The sequence below is a fragment of the Pinus tabuliformis genome, chromosome 6 (assembly GCF_031772625.1).
Source record: "Pinus tabuliformis cultivar Carrire ecotype Pingquan chromosome 6, CPIR1, whole genome shotgun sequence".
NCBI lineage: Eukaryota > Viridiplantae > Streptophyta > Pinopsida > Pinales > Pinaceae > Pinus > Pinus tabuliformis.
This window is the reverse complement of record NC_142292.1, coordinates 2,053,177,388-2,053,189,659: the sequence shown is the minus strand read 5'-3', so window position 1 is coordinate 2,053,189,659 and position 12,272 is coordinate 2,053,177,388. Positions and strand designations below refer to the sequence as shown.

At 40.4% G+C, this 12,272-nt stretch overlaps 1 protein-coding gene across 1 annotated transcript in view; it reads right to left on the bottom strand.

Moving 5' to 3' along the window:
* The window catches only part of LOC149267478 (putative disease resistance protein At1g63360), a 50,263-nt gene extending 49,868 nt beyond the window's left edge, over window positions 1-395 (bottom strand). Inside the window, exon 1 of the mRNA XM_089411953.1 lies at window positions 285-395. Coding sequence (XP_089268079.1) covers window positions 285-395 — 111 coding nt within the window. The remainder of the gene's footprint in view (window positions 1-284) is intronic.
* Between the last annotated feature and the right edge of the window lie 11,877 nt (window positions 396-12,272).

The following is a 12,272-nucleotide window of genomic DNA, read 5'->3' as shown; positions in this document are numbered from 1 at the left end:
AGTTGTTCCAACTTTATCTTCTGCTCACTGAGGACTTGGAGCACACAGCTCCCCCTAGCATGCAGCTCTGTCGTTATCCAATCCTGCAATAGATATAATATCTCACATAGAAAGGTAGTTAGATTCACACCAAGACCTTTCATCATGCTAACCAAAAGCCTGTCGGCCTCATTTGATGTCACTAGAGCCCCTTTCGGCAACATTATTGTGTTGATCATCCATGCGCGCAACATTTGTTCTACTGCCGTGGATCCTATTGTGAGGTTGGTCGAAAGGGTACCTACCTGAGGAGGGGGCACCTGTAAATCCTGCAACTGCACTCTCAAGGCCCCCAGCACAGTCTGGTGCTTCTGCATGAAATCCTGGAGAGCCTCATTTGTGACATCACGCACCATCTTACTGATGTCATGCAGATCACCGTCGGATGGGGTGATCAGGTCAATGGACAATTTCGAGGCTTTGACCTTCTTCAGAAATCTTGCTCACTCTGCTGGGTGTTGGCGCTTCGACTGTGTGGATGTGGTTCGTGGTTCCGCACCTCCTTCTATTTTTTCTTCCTCTTTTGTTTGTTCGTTCGTAGGTGTTGCTTGGTCCTCACCCACCTTCGCGGCTGCTTACTGTGCTGCTGCGCCCTTTTCCTGCTTGGCTGCTTTCTGTGTCACGTCCCGTACTACCCACACTTTTGCTATTGTTGTTTCCTTTCTTCACTTTTCAGCCAACTGGGTGATACCCAGCTTAGCATCGTCTTTCTTCTCTTGCGCTGCCCACTTCTTGAGTTCTGCAATGTTTGGGGCATGCCATTCCTGTGGACATGCCTCTAAGGCATTGAAAATGGCATCATCGATGGCTACAAAGGGTAGCTTTGTCCACTGCTTCGTCAGGTCCTTGCGTGCCCTGATATATATGTTATGCATGTCTGCCTTAAATTATGCAAAACTCTGCAAACTATTGTAAACCATGGGTGACAACCGCGGCTTATGGTTGATCCACATTCAGATGTTCATCTCCATGAGCACCTAGAAGATCTTGCTATCGTGTATCCTTGTAGCATCCTTCGTGGCCCAGAGCGAAGCGTACTTCACGGCCTCCTTTAAATCTCTGTCAATTATGGGGAATTGGCTATCCTCTGGCAATTCCCCAGCAACAAGCACTATGGATAGCAACAATCATGCATAGTGGAACGTCTTGCCCTACTCTTGGGTTTTTTCAACAATTATCTAAAAATTCCATGCAGAGGAATTTGAACCAATTAAAATGGACCTCCTCCGTGCACTGCTTAGCCAGTGCAACAACCGGCGCAGGTAACTCATCGACGCGGCATTTGCGCATAACTTTTCCTACAAGGATTTGGGTTACTACGTGGACTACTTTGTCCTTGATGTTAGATATGGCATAGCCCCTCGTCTTCATTTCCAGCTTGTACTTCTTCTTCATGGCCTCTGCAGTTGCCAAATCAATTCCCTTTCCTTCCAATATGGCCACGGGGTCTTCTCCTCTGTATGGAAACCAGGAGACATGATGAATCAAGTCGATCATGATGGGGATTGGCTCCTCGAGCCATAAGCACCCATCATGCACTAGGAAAAGCGGCTGCCTAATGATGAAAATGGTTCTTAGGGCGTGGTGGAAACGCGACACCCAAAGTAGATTCAATAGCCCAGCCTTCTCCACTCCACGCAACCACTTCCACGTACGTGGCCCAGGTGTGTGCCTTCAAACATGATGCCATCTGGGAGGAGCGGGGTCAGGAGCAAGCTCTTGGTTTCATCTAGGTCCTTGCGCACTTTGGCCTTCACTTTTCACAGGGGGACATAGGTGGGCAATTTTGTCGCGGAGTGCATAGGTTGAGCATCCACCTCCATGGCTTCGTTTTCTTCTTCTTCTACAAGGATAAGCTCCTGCAAAATTTCTTCTTATTTGTCTATTTCTATAGTTACGGCTTCCCCCTTCTCCTCCATCGATAGTTTGCTATGCAGCCAGTTCCATTGGGAGGCGCGTATAGGAGCCATTGCTTGTTTGTCCTTCTTGGGTCTTGGTGTGTGTGGTGATTTCAGGATTTCTGCCACAATCTGGGCACCTTCTAGAACATCCCCCATAGTTAGGGCTTGTAGGGCCTCCTTGGTGGTCACTTCTGCTATCTCCATACCATCCTTGGTTGTTGTCATTGTATCTGTGCTATAATCAATCACTTGCAAACTGAGGGGCTCAATCAATGCTCACCTCACAACACTCAGGGTTATGCTCAATTGCTCACTTCACAAATTACCAAGTGTTGTTCTCTGGGCAGCCCTTTATGTTTTATGGCTCTTTTTGAATTCGAATTTGACCGTCCCCCCCAAATCCGATTCATTAACGCTCCCTTGGTGGCAGATTTTCCCAAATCTTGGCCATAAACCACGTCTTAAATGCTCATCGCCCGCTCCATTTCGCCTCAAGCTAAGCATCCCATCATGAATAGTGACTTCAATGGTCACTTTCTGGCCAAACCACATGGCAGCATAGCCCCTCATGCGTGGTCACGGACATTGTGACTTCCTGCTTTTGCGCGCATCTCCAATATCACGCAGCTCCTGGGCAAAATAGTTTATAGTCTCGTGCTACCTTCCAACTGCTTGGAGTGCTAAGACTATCCTTCCCTTGGCTAGTCAGGTGGCCGCACCACCCGTGTGGAGTTCCATCCTATCCTCCATCATGGTTCCTAGGGAATCACCACATTTTATTGTTATGGTCGGCATCACGCACTTCACCATTTGCAATGTTCTACCCTGGTCACTATGCTTAGCAATATGCAGTCCAAGCCAAGGCATCAGACTAATCAATTCATGCCGATAGTTTTCAAACTTGCCAGTATGATCATACGCACCTTGCCTTACCTGATCCAAATTGGATCCATGAAGAAGAATCAAAAGAACCATGGTTGTACCAGGTCAGGGCAGACTTCAAAGAATTCAAACAGTGGTCAAAAACACCTCTAAAATAGTGGCAATGGTAGCCAGCGTGGAACAACAAGGACCTCAGTCAAAGTGCGCTGACCGAGGCCCATGGAGACTGTGCGGGAGGCAAAATTAGCCTCTGGGAGGCCCAGATTGGGAAATAGAGGAGGTTTTTGATGCACGATTAGCGCTAATCACGCATCACTAGGTGAAAATCCTCAAAATGGAGAAGCCCCAAGCGCATGGTCACATGGAGAGCTAGAGAACCGAAGGACAAAAGGAAAAAAGGCTAAAGGACAAGGGAGGACCTGTGCTCTGAAATCGGTGGTATTGATCGGGGGCTCCTTAAGCGGTAAGCGGAATTGGTGAAATTTTAGCGATTCCACTCAGCAGCCAACACATGGCAAGTGAAGGAGAGAAAAAACCGCCACTCATCGCATGCTAAGGGTCGAGCAAGTCAACTGCTTGAAATGAGTGGATGGCGTTGGATCTGGGGGATCCAGATCAGACGGTTGACATCACACTCGATGACTAGACTGTATTTAAAGAGGGAATAAGCCATGATTTATAAGGATTTGAGGTCCACTTTGACTGCCACAGTGGAGGAAGAATCATTCCACGACGTAACCAAAAAATTGAACCAACGAAGCAGGCTGGTGCTGTTTACAGGAGGACATGTGGCCACTCCCTGTGAGCCTGATGATGACGCCAAACAAGGAACTCCAAGCGCAACTACAGTAGGCAATTCGACAGAGGTGGAAGAGGAACTAAACAGACATGGGAATGAATTTCCTTAAAGCCATGAATAGAGACAGAAGACACACAGAGAAGAAGACACTAGAACCCCGAGAGGAGGACGAAACATAAAGAGGAAGAACAAAGAACAGAACAAGACAGGAAGCAAAATCAGAAAGAAGATAGAGGGCTGAGTTGACCAAAGGTAGCATCGAGTACTAGAGAGGTTGAGAGATTCAAGCCATCCCTAAGAGGATATGTTAAACCCAAGAGGTCAAAGAGCTAGTAGGAAAAAGAGTCTATGCACTCCAGTGGCTTGGCGAATCCAAGAACCACCCTACCAAGAAAATCTATCCCAGGAGACTTATATTTAGCTCCTGCATTGTAATTTTGTGCTGAAGACATAATAAAATAAGGCCACCACTAAGGCTGGACCAGAGATGTAGCCCTGGAGGATAGGGTGAACTCCTTAGTAATTTCTTCTGTTCTTGTATTTGCTTGTTGTATTTCTCTGTTGTCTTTCCATTTCAAGTGTTTGTGTATTTTCAATCTGATCGATCCGTTGCTTAAATAACATAGACACACACACCAAAACATGAGTCTGTAATACCTTTATTCAATAAATCTTTAACTAAGGTCACTCGTATGGTGATTATTAGATCAAGTGGTATCATAGCTCTAGGTTGTAAGGATAGACAAGCTTGTGTTGGTTTAGCTGTTGAATGCTCACTAGATCAAAGCTCAAATTAGGAGAAGGAGAGTTGGTTGAAACTAATCCTGAAATTGGGAGATTCTATCCTCGAAAGAAAATGTCAGAGGAAGGTTCTGTGGGGCTAGACCCTCAATTCATAGAAAGTTTCCTAGCTATAAAGTCTATGGTAGAAGAAATGTATAAGGACTTTAGAAAGCATAAGGATGAAGACTCCTCAGGTTCTAAACAAGATAAAGAAGAAGATGAGTCTCACTTCCATAACCACTCCAAAGGAAAAGGGAAAGAGGAAAGCTTTCTCACACCTCCTAATAACCCTATGCATAATAAGAAAGAATCTTTGATTAAGCTAGATGTTAAATTTGATTTGACCATATATGATGGAGAGCTAAATGGTGAAAAGTTGGACAATTGGATAAGACAAATTGATGTGTATTGTAGAGTACAGAACATAGACTCAGACAAGAGTAAGATTCAGTTAGCAAGCCTACGCTTAGCAGGCAATGCCTTGGTTTGGTGGGAAGGTAGAACCCAAGCTGATATGAAAAGACATGGTAAGAGCATCTCTGTATAGATTGAGTTTGTTTCTGCAATTAAAAAGTAGTTCTATCCATTGGCCTACATGCAAAAAACCATGATGATTTGGAAAACTCTTCGACAGTTGAAAGGGCAAAGTGTGCAAGGGCACACTCAAGAATTGAGAAAGAGAGAATTGATTCTAGGGATCTCATTAGACTCACCAGAGACTCTTTTGAAGTACATTGGTGGTCTACACATCTACATGAGGCATACCATCCTCATGTTTAATCCCACTAGTATAGATGAGGTATCTATACAAGCTACTCATCTAGAAGCTAGAGGAGAGAATGGAAATCCAGAAGTTGGGGGACCATCCCAACCCACTGTAAGCAAGAGCAAGGAGAAAAGAAAGCAGAATTGGAAAGCAAGGAAGGCTAACACTGCACAGAAAAGCAAAGCTTCATGCACTCACTGTAAAAGGATGGGCATGATGATGAACATTGTTGGATTCTGCATCCAGAGCTCAAACCTAAGAAGTCTGAGGGCAAGAAGAAGAAGATTGCTACAGCTATTTGGGGTCAGACTCGAGAGATTAGACAACTATTACAGCCACAAGTATAAAAGGTAATAATTCTGAAGCATCTACTAGTAATTTTGCTCAATCTGTTATTGATGAAGAAAATGAAAGAAAAAGACATGAGCTTTTCCATATTCATGTTGTTTCCAAACATCAAAAGATTGATACTTGTTTGATAGTGGCTCACACGTAAATCTAATTTCTGAAGCAATTATAAAGAAATTGGGATTAAAAACTACACCTCATAAGAAACCATACCCATTAGGATGGTTGAATGAAAAAGCACAACTACAAGTGACTAGACAGTGCAAACACACGTTTTCTTTTGGGTCAGCATTTGTAGATGAGGTTGAGTTAGACATAATTCCTTTGGATATATGTGGAATTGTTTTAGGAAGTCCTTCATTGTATGATAGAAAGGTTATTTTCTATAGAGTTGAGAACAAGTATCTACTTGTTAAAGATGGAATCAACACTTTGTAAGAGCTCACAAGCTCAAGAATAATTATACTCTCATAAACTCAGGGTAGATGAAAAGAATGATAAATTCATGCAAACAATTCTTACTGATGGTTGTAAAGGAAAAGAAACCCAATAAAAACAATGTATTTGAGGGTTGTAATGATGAACAACAAGCTGATATAAAAAAGGTTGTTTCAGAATATGATTTCTTATTTCAAGAACCTAAAGGTCTTCCACCCAAAAAGGGAATAGTACATGATATTATTTTGCAGCAAGATGTTCCATTTCCTAACATTGGGATGTACAGGTTATTTGCTTTAGAGAATGTTGAAATCAAGAAGCAGGTGCAGGAGTTGCTCGAGAAAGGGTTCATCAGGCCTAACACATCACCATGTGGGTCACCAATCGTTTTGGTGAGAAAGAAAGATGGCTCGTGGAGAATGTGCATTGATTACTGAGCACTGAATAAGATAACAATAAAAAATCATTATCCCCTTCCTCACATAGATGATATTTTAGATCAATTGAAGGAAGTTGCTTATTTCACCAAGCTGGATTTGCACAGTGGATACCATCAGGTCAGGGTTGCAGAGCAAGATGCATGGAAGACTGCTTTCAAAACAAAACAAGGATTGTATGAATGGCTAGTTATGCCTTTTGGCTTGACCAATTCTCCTGCTACTTTCATGAGATTAATGAATGATGTACTCAGACCTTTTCTTGATGATTTTGTTATTATGTACCTAGATGACATTCTGATTTTTAGTAAAACATGGGAAGAACATTTAAAGCATGTTAAGCAGATGCTAGATGTTTTGAAAAGGGAAAAACTTTATGTTCAACTCTCAAAATGTGAATTTAGCAAAACATCTCTAAACTACTTGGGACATATAGTAGGGGGTGTTGAATTGAAAATAGACCCCTATAAAGTGGCATTCATTGTAAACTAGCCTAAACCCAAGTCTGCTACAGAAGTGAGAAGCTTCTTAGGAGCAGCACAATATTGGAGGAAGTTCATTTCTAACTTTTCCTCAATTGCAACTCCCTTACATACTTTAACAGGATTGAACAAGGTGTGTCACACGGAATGAGTCGTTCTTATGGACACGACCAACCTCCCTAGTATCTAATGATATCTAGCGATAAGCAAACCAAACAAATTCTATCTTTCTCTAAATATGCAATTTATAAATAAAGGAAAACAAATGTTTTAGGCCTACCTTGGGTCCAATGCAAGTTTGTTGAAGCCTCGCTCCGTTGATCCAAATGAGCTCCCTTGTAGGGAATCTGCAAACACAAACAAGCACAAAAATTAAATAGCACCTGAAAAGCCAATATAATAAAGCATACTTATCATGATGATCAAGGAATTCATGAAACAAATCACATGAGACAATTTGTTGAGAAAAATGAATCTGATTGTATTAACTTAAATCAAAGAATAAATTTACAACCTTATGCCTTGATGCTGTACAATCTCCTCCCAGGGTCCAGCAAGAAGTCTCCTCTACTTTGAAAAGTTTCACTCTCTTCCCAATGAAGCCAAAAGGTATGTGATCTCTCCTCTCAAGCTTAACTAGGAAGTCTCAATTCCACCAGCATTTACCCTCAAAAATGTTCAGCTTCTAACCTATCTAGCAACCAGCCCAATAACTTAATTTATAGTGCAATGGAAGGAAGTTACTAGGTCCTCCTTCAAAGGGATAAAGCCTTCCTTCAAAGGGATAGCTCCTCTCATCAAGGTATTAGCTCCTTCACTTTTGGGATGCATGAACCACCTAGGAGCGAACCATCCATGTCAAGATTCCTTCTAGAATCATCTACAATTGACCAAAGTGAGTTTTTAAGAATAAACTTGCGCCTTTTTTACTTTCACAGGGGTCCGCACCCACTCCTTTAGAGACAGAGTGGGAAGGTCCGCAAGTAACACAAAAAAAGGGTGTAGGACCACAGGAAACAGTGAGAGAAAGTGCGGAACCAGAGCTTTAATGATTTTTAAGGTCTTTCTCTCATTTTCAAAGCTTGACATGAAGAGCTAAGGTTTGAGACCTGCTTAGGAGGATAGTGTGAATGATGATAGACCCATACTGACTGCAAATAGTCATGGTGACAATATTTTGTGTAACAGATTGCCCCCTAAAGTGCGAAATCTGTAGTAGACGAAGATTTCATTTATCATCTAAGAAGAGTGAAGTACTTTATCATTTCGAGAATCATCTTGTGGAGAGCTCGGTTGGAACCTGTAAAAACATTCAATGAAAAATATATATATGAGATCATATCATCGCTGAGGTAGGTATTCCCATACTCAGATCAAAACTGACTAGAAAACTAACTAAACTACTCTGATATAGGAATGATCTTGCAATACATCATAAGTATAGACACATGTAGACCCAGTATGGATGCAGCCATCTCTTTATGAATAGTCCACTGTATAATGAATACAAAATTCCTCACAGCTTGGATGGTGGAAACTAGATCCATGGTCTTGATTTCTACTTCCCGAAATAGTACGATTTTAACCATGTGAACGAATGTGTCGAAGTCGAACATGGTAGAAACCACTTGATTACCAGTCAATGATGTAAACTGTTAACAAGTGTGAGAGAAACCACCATTAATGTTAATGGCTCTCAAAGTACTCAGTACAATCCATGAGATGTGAATAGATGTGTTGATGTCAAACATGTCACAGAATCCTTTGATCGAAGGTCAATGATGCAACCTATCATCAAAGGCGAGAAGCATGCCATTGAGGCATGCAAATCCCAAGGTACTGACGATTTATAGATCATCTTTCTAGATAATGAGCTGAAGTCGATAGAAAGCGATCCGTCGTAGGCAAGCCCACAACACGAAATCATAGATCCGTTTGAAGAAATATAGTTGCAAGGACTAACTTGGGGATGGTCAAGATGGATGACAGATATTTTGCAGATGAATGGTTTATTTGCATTGACCTCTTGAACACATAACGAAACTGCAGATGGTTTGGTGACAATTGACCCAAAGCTAATACCCAGAAACTGGTTGAAGACTTTCAATATGGTTTGATTAACTGTTAGGCAAAGGATTTCCCAACCTAGGTGAACAAAAAGTGTCGTGTTCAAGAGTGGTTAAACCTTTTTCTGAGATACAAAGTATCACAAATAGGTTCATTTTTCTCTCTTTCCCCCCACCATTTTTGGCAAGTACCTCTTTATTTTTGACAAGCTTGAGGAGGATAACATTTGCTTGATTATAAGCTCATCCTTCAGATGAGTCCAACTTAGTTTAAATTTGAACCCTAAGAAGGAGTGGTCTGTTTCTGTTTGTAATTGAACAGGTCCTTTATTGTTAAATTTTAACGAGTCAAGTATAGGAGAAACTCGACGTTTTTCAATTTTAGGGAGTCGGAAGAAAAATTTAAGAAAACTCCATGGTTGTCCTTTTTCATAAATTTGTGTCTCCCAAGCCCGAAAAGGTATAAAATAATACTTGAGAGAACCGCTTGACCATTACGATCAAGGAGTACTTTTCATAATTAGTGCCTCTGATCCGATAAATTAAAAAAGCGATCAATGACACATCGTTTTATAACCAATATCAAATTTGAAACGACAAAAATCCGGCAATCTTTTCATGTTTTTATGGTCAGAAAAGAGCTGTAAGTGGACCGTCTTTTCAGTTTCGTTTTAACAAGCATAAAAAGAAAAACTCGGCAATCTTTTCATGTTTTAGGAGTCAGAAAAGAGCTTAAAGGTGACTCTAATGTTTCACTTTTTCGTAAGTTTTAACGAGTTCGAGAAAATGATAAAAATGTACTCATATGGCCGACTTTCAATTTAATTTACGAGCAGTAAAAGACAGAAAGAACTCGGCATTTTCATTTGTTTTACGAGAATTAAAGATAGCAAAATAATCTCGGGATTTTCGTGAGTTTAACAAGTCTCAAAAATAACTGAAATTGACTCGAGATAGGTTTTATTTTTACAAAATCTTGAAACATAGAAAAACTATGCTTCAAAGTAGTTTCATTTTTACACAAGCTTGAAACAGAGAGAAAACTGTGCTTGATGCCCCCTAAGCATAACTGCTAGAGTGCATGCCCCCCAGCTTCATTTCATTCAAATAAGTACATTAATTAATAGCTAGATGGAAAGAACATTCAGTTACGAGATCATTTGAAAGACTCGACCTACAACTGTAAGAAAATTATGCAAAAACTGAAATAACTAACCTAAATATACAACTTAACGTTTATGAGATCTAGTCACACTCTCGACTTAATTAGGGGAGGATTTGTTTCATTTTTTAACGATCTTGACATAGGGAAAAGAAATATGCTCAGATTCGGTTTCATGTTTACGCAAGCTTGAAAAGAAAAACTATGCTTGTTATAAGTTCGCATGCCCCCAGCATAATGACGCAAAATGAGGTACATGCCCCCCAAGTTTCATTGGGTTCAACTAGGTGGATGAAATGAAGGTTTACTTTTGAAATTTGGGAAAGACTCGAGGGAGTTGTTTCATTTTTTAATGAGGTTGACACAGGAAAAGAACTATCCTCAAAACCCTTGTTTCATTTTTTAAACGAGCTTGACACAAGATAAGGAACTATGCTCATAACTACTCTCTACAATCTACCTTTTTGACCTATCCTTGTTTCATTTTTTAACGAGGTTGACACAAGACAAGGAACTATCCTCAAACCTTATTCATATTTTAACGAGGTTGACTCAGTAACAGGAACTTTCCCTGAGACTAACTGATTCATTTTTAACGAGGTTGACACAGGAAAAGAACTGTCCTCACACCTTATTCATTTTTTAACGAGGTTGACTCAGTAACAGGAACTATCCTCTGACTCACTGATTCATTTTTTAATGAGGTCGACACAGTAAAAGGAACCTTCCTTGAACCAACTGATTCATTTTTTAACGAGGTTGAAATAGTAAAAGGAACTTTCCTCGAACTCACTGATTCATTTTTTAACGAGGTTGACACAGTAAAAGGAACTTTCCTCGAACTAACTGATTCATTTTTTAACGAGGTTGACACAGGAAAAGAACTATCCTCAAAACCCTTGTTTCATTTTTTAAACGAGCTTGACACAAGATAAGGAACTATGCTCATGACTCCTTGTTTCATTTTTTAACGAGCTTGACACAAGAAAAAGAACTATGCTCATAACTACTCTCTACAATCTACCTAACAAGGAACTATGCTCTAAAAACCCTTGATTCATTTTTTAACGAGCTTGACACAAGACAAGGAACTATGCTCTAAAATCCTTGATTCATTTTTTAACGAGCTTGACACAAGACAAGGAACTATGCTCATAAAATCCTTGATTCATTTTTTAACGAGCTTGACACAAGACAAGGAACTATGTTCTAAAATACTTGATTCATTTTTTAATGAGCTTGACACAAGACAAGGAACTATGCTTTAAAATCCTTGATTCATTTTTTAACGAGCTTGACACAAGACAAGGAACTATGCTCGAATCTACTCTCTACAATCTACCTAACAACCTAAAATCTACCTGATTCATTTTTTAATGAGGTTGACTCAGTAATAGGAACTATCCTCTAACACCCTGTTTCATTTTTTAACGAGGTTGACACAGAAACAAAACTATCCTCGCACTCACTGATTCATTTTTTAACGAGGTCGACACAGTAAAAGGAACTTTCCTCGAAACAACTGATCCATTTTTTAACGAGGTTGACATAGGAAAAGAACTGTCCTCAAAACCCTTGTTTCATTTTTTAAATGAGCTTGACACAAGATAAGGAACTATGCTCATGACTCCTTATTTCATTTTTTAACGAGCTTGACACAAGACAAAGAACTATGCTCATAACTCCTTGTTTCATTTTTTAACGAGCTTGACACAAGACAAAGAACTATGCTCAAGACACCCTGTTTTATTTTTTAATGAGGTTGATACAGGAAAAGTCTTTCCTCATGACAACTTGTTTCATTTTTTAACGAGGTTGATACAGGAACAAACTATCCTCACGACAGCTAATCATGGATTCCAATTGGAAGAAAGACATGTCAATGGACACACCTTGATCATGGCTTCCAAGAGGTCTTCATCAGAAGGAAGAATAGTTCTCTAGAAGGAACACATGTCAAGGGACTCAAAAGGGATAAGAACATTGCATTCAAATAATCCCATAGAGCTTTCCATGTCAATTATCGGATCTAAAAAAGGAAGATGAGCAAACAGTGAGAGGCTCACTTACATCGGTAACTGAAAACATGGGACCAGTTGCCACATAATTAACCCGTGGCGGGGTAGGTACGACTTTAAAATCAGGAACATTTAGGGGTGTCATATGGTT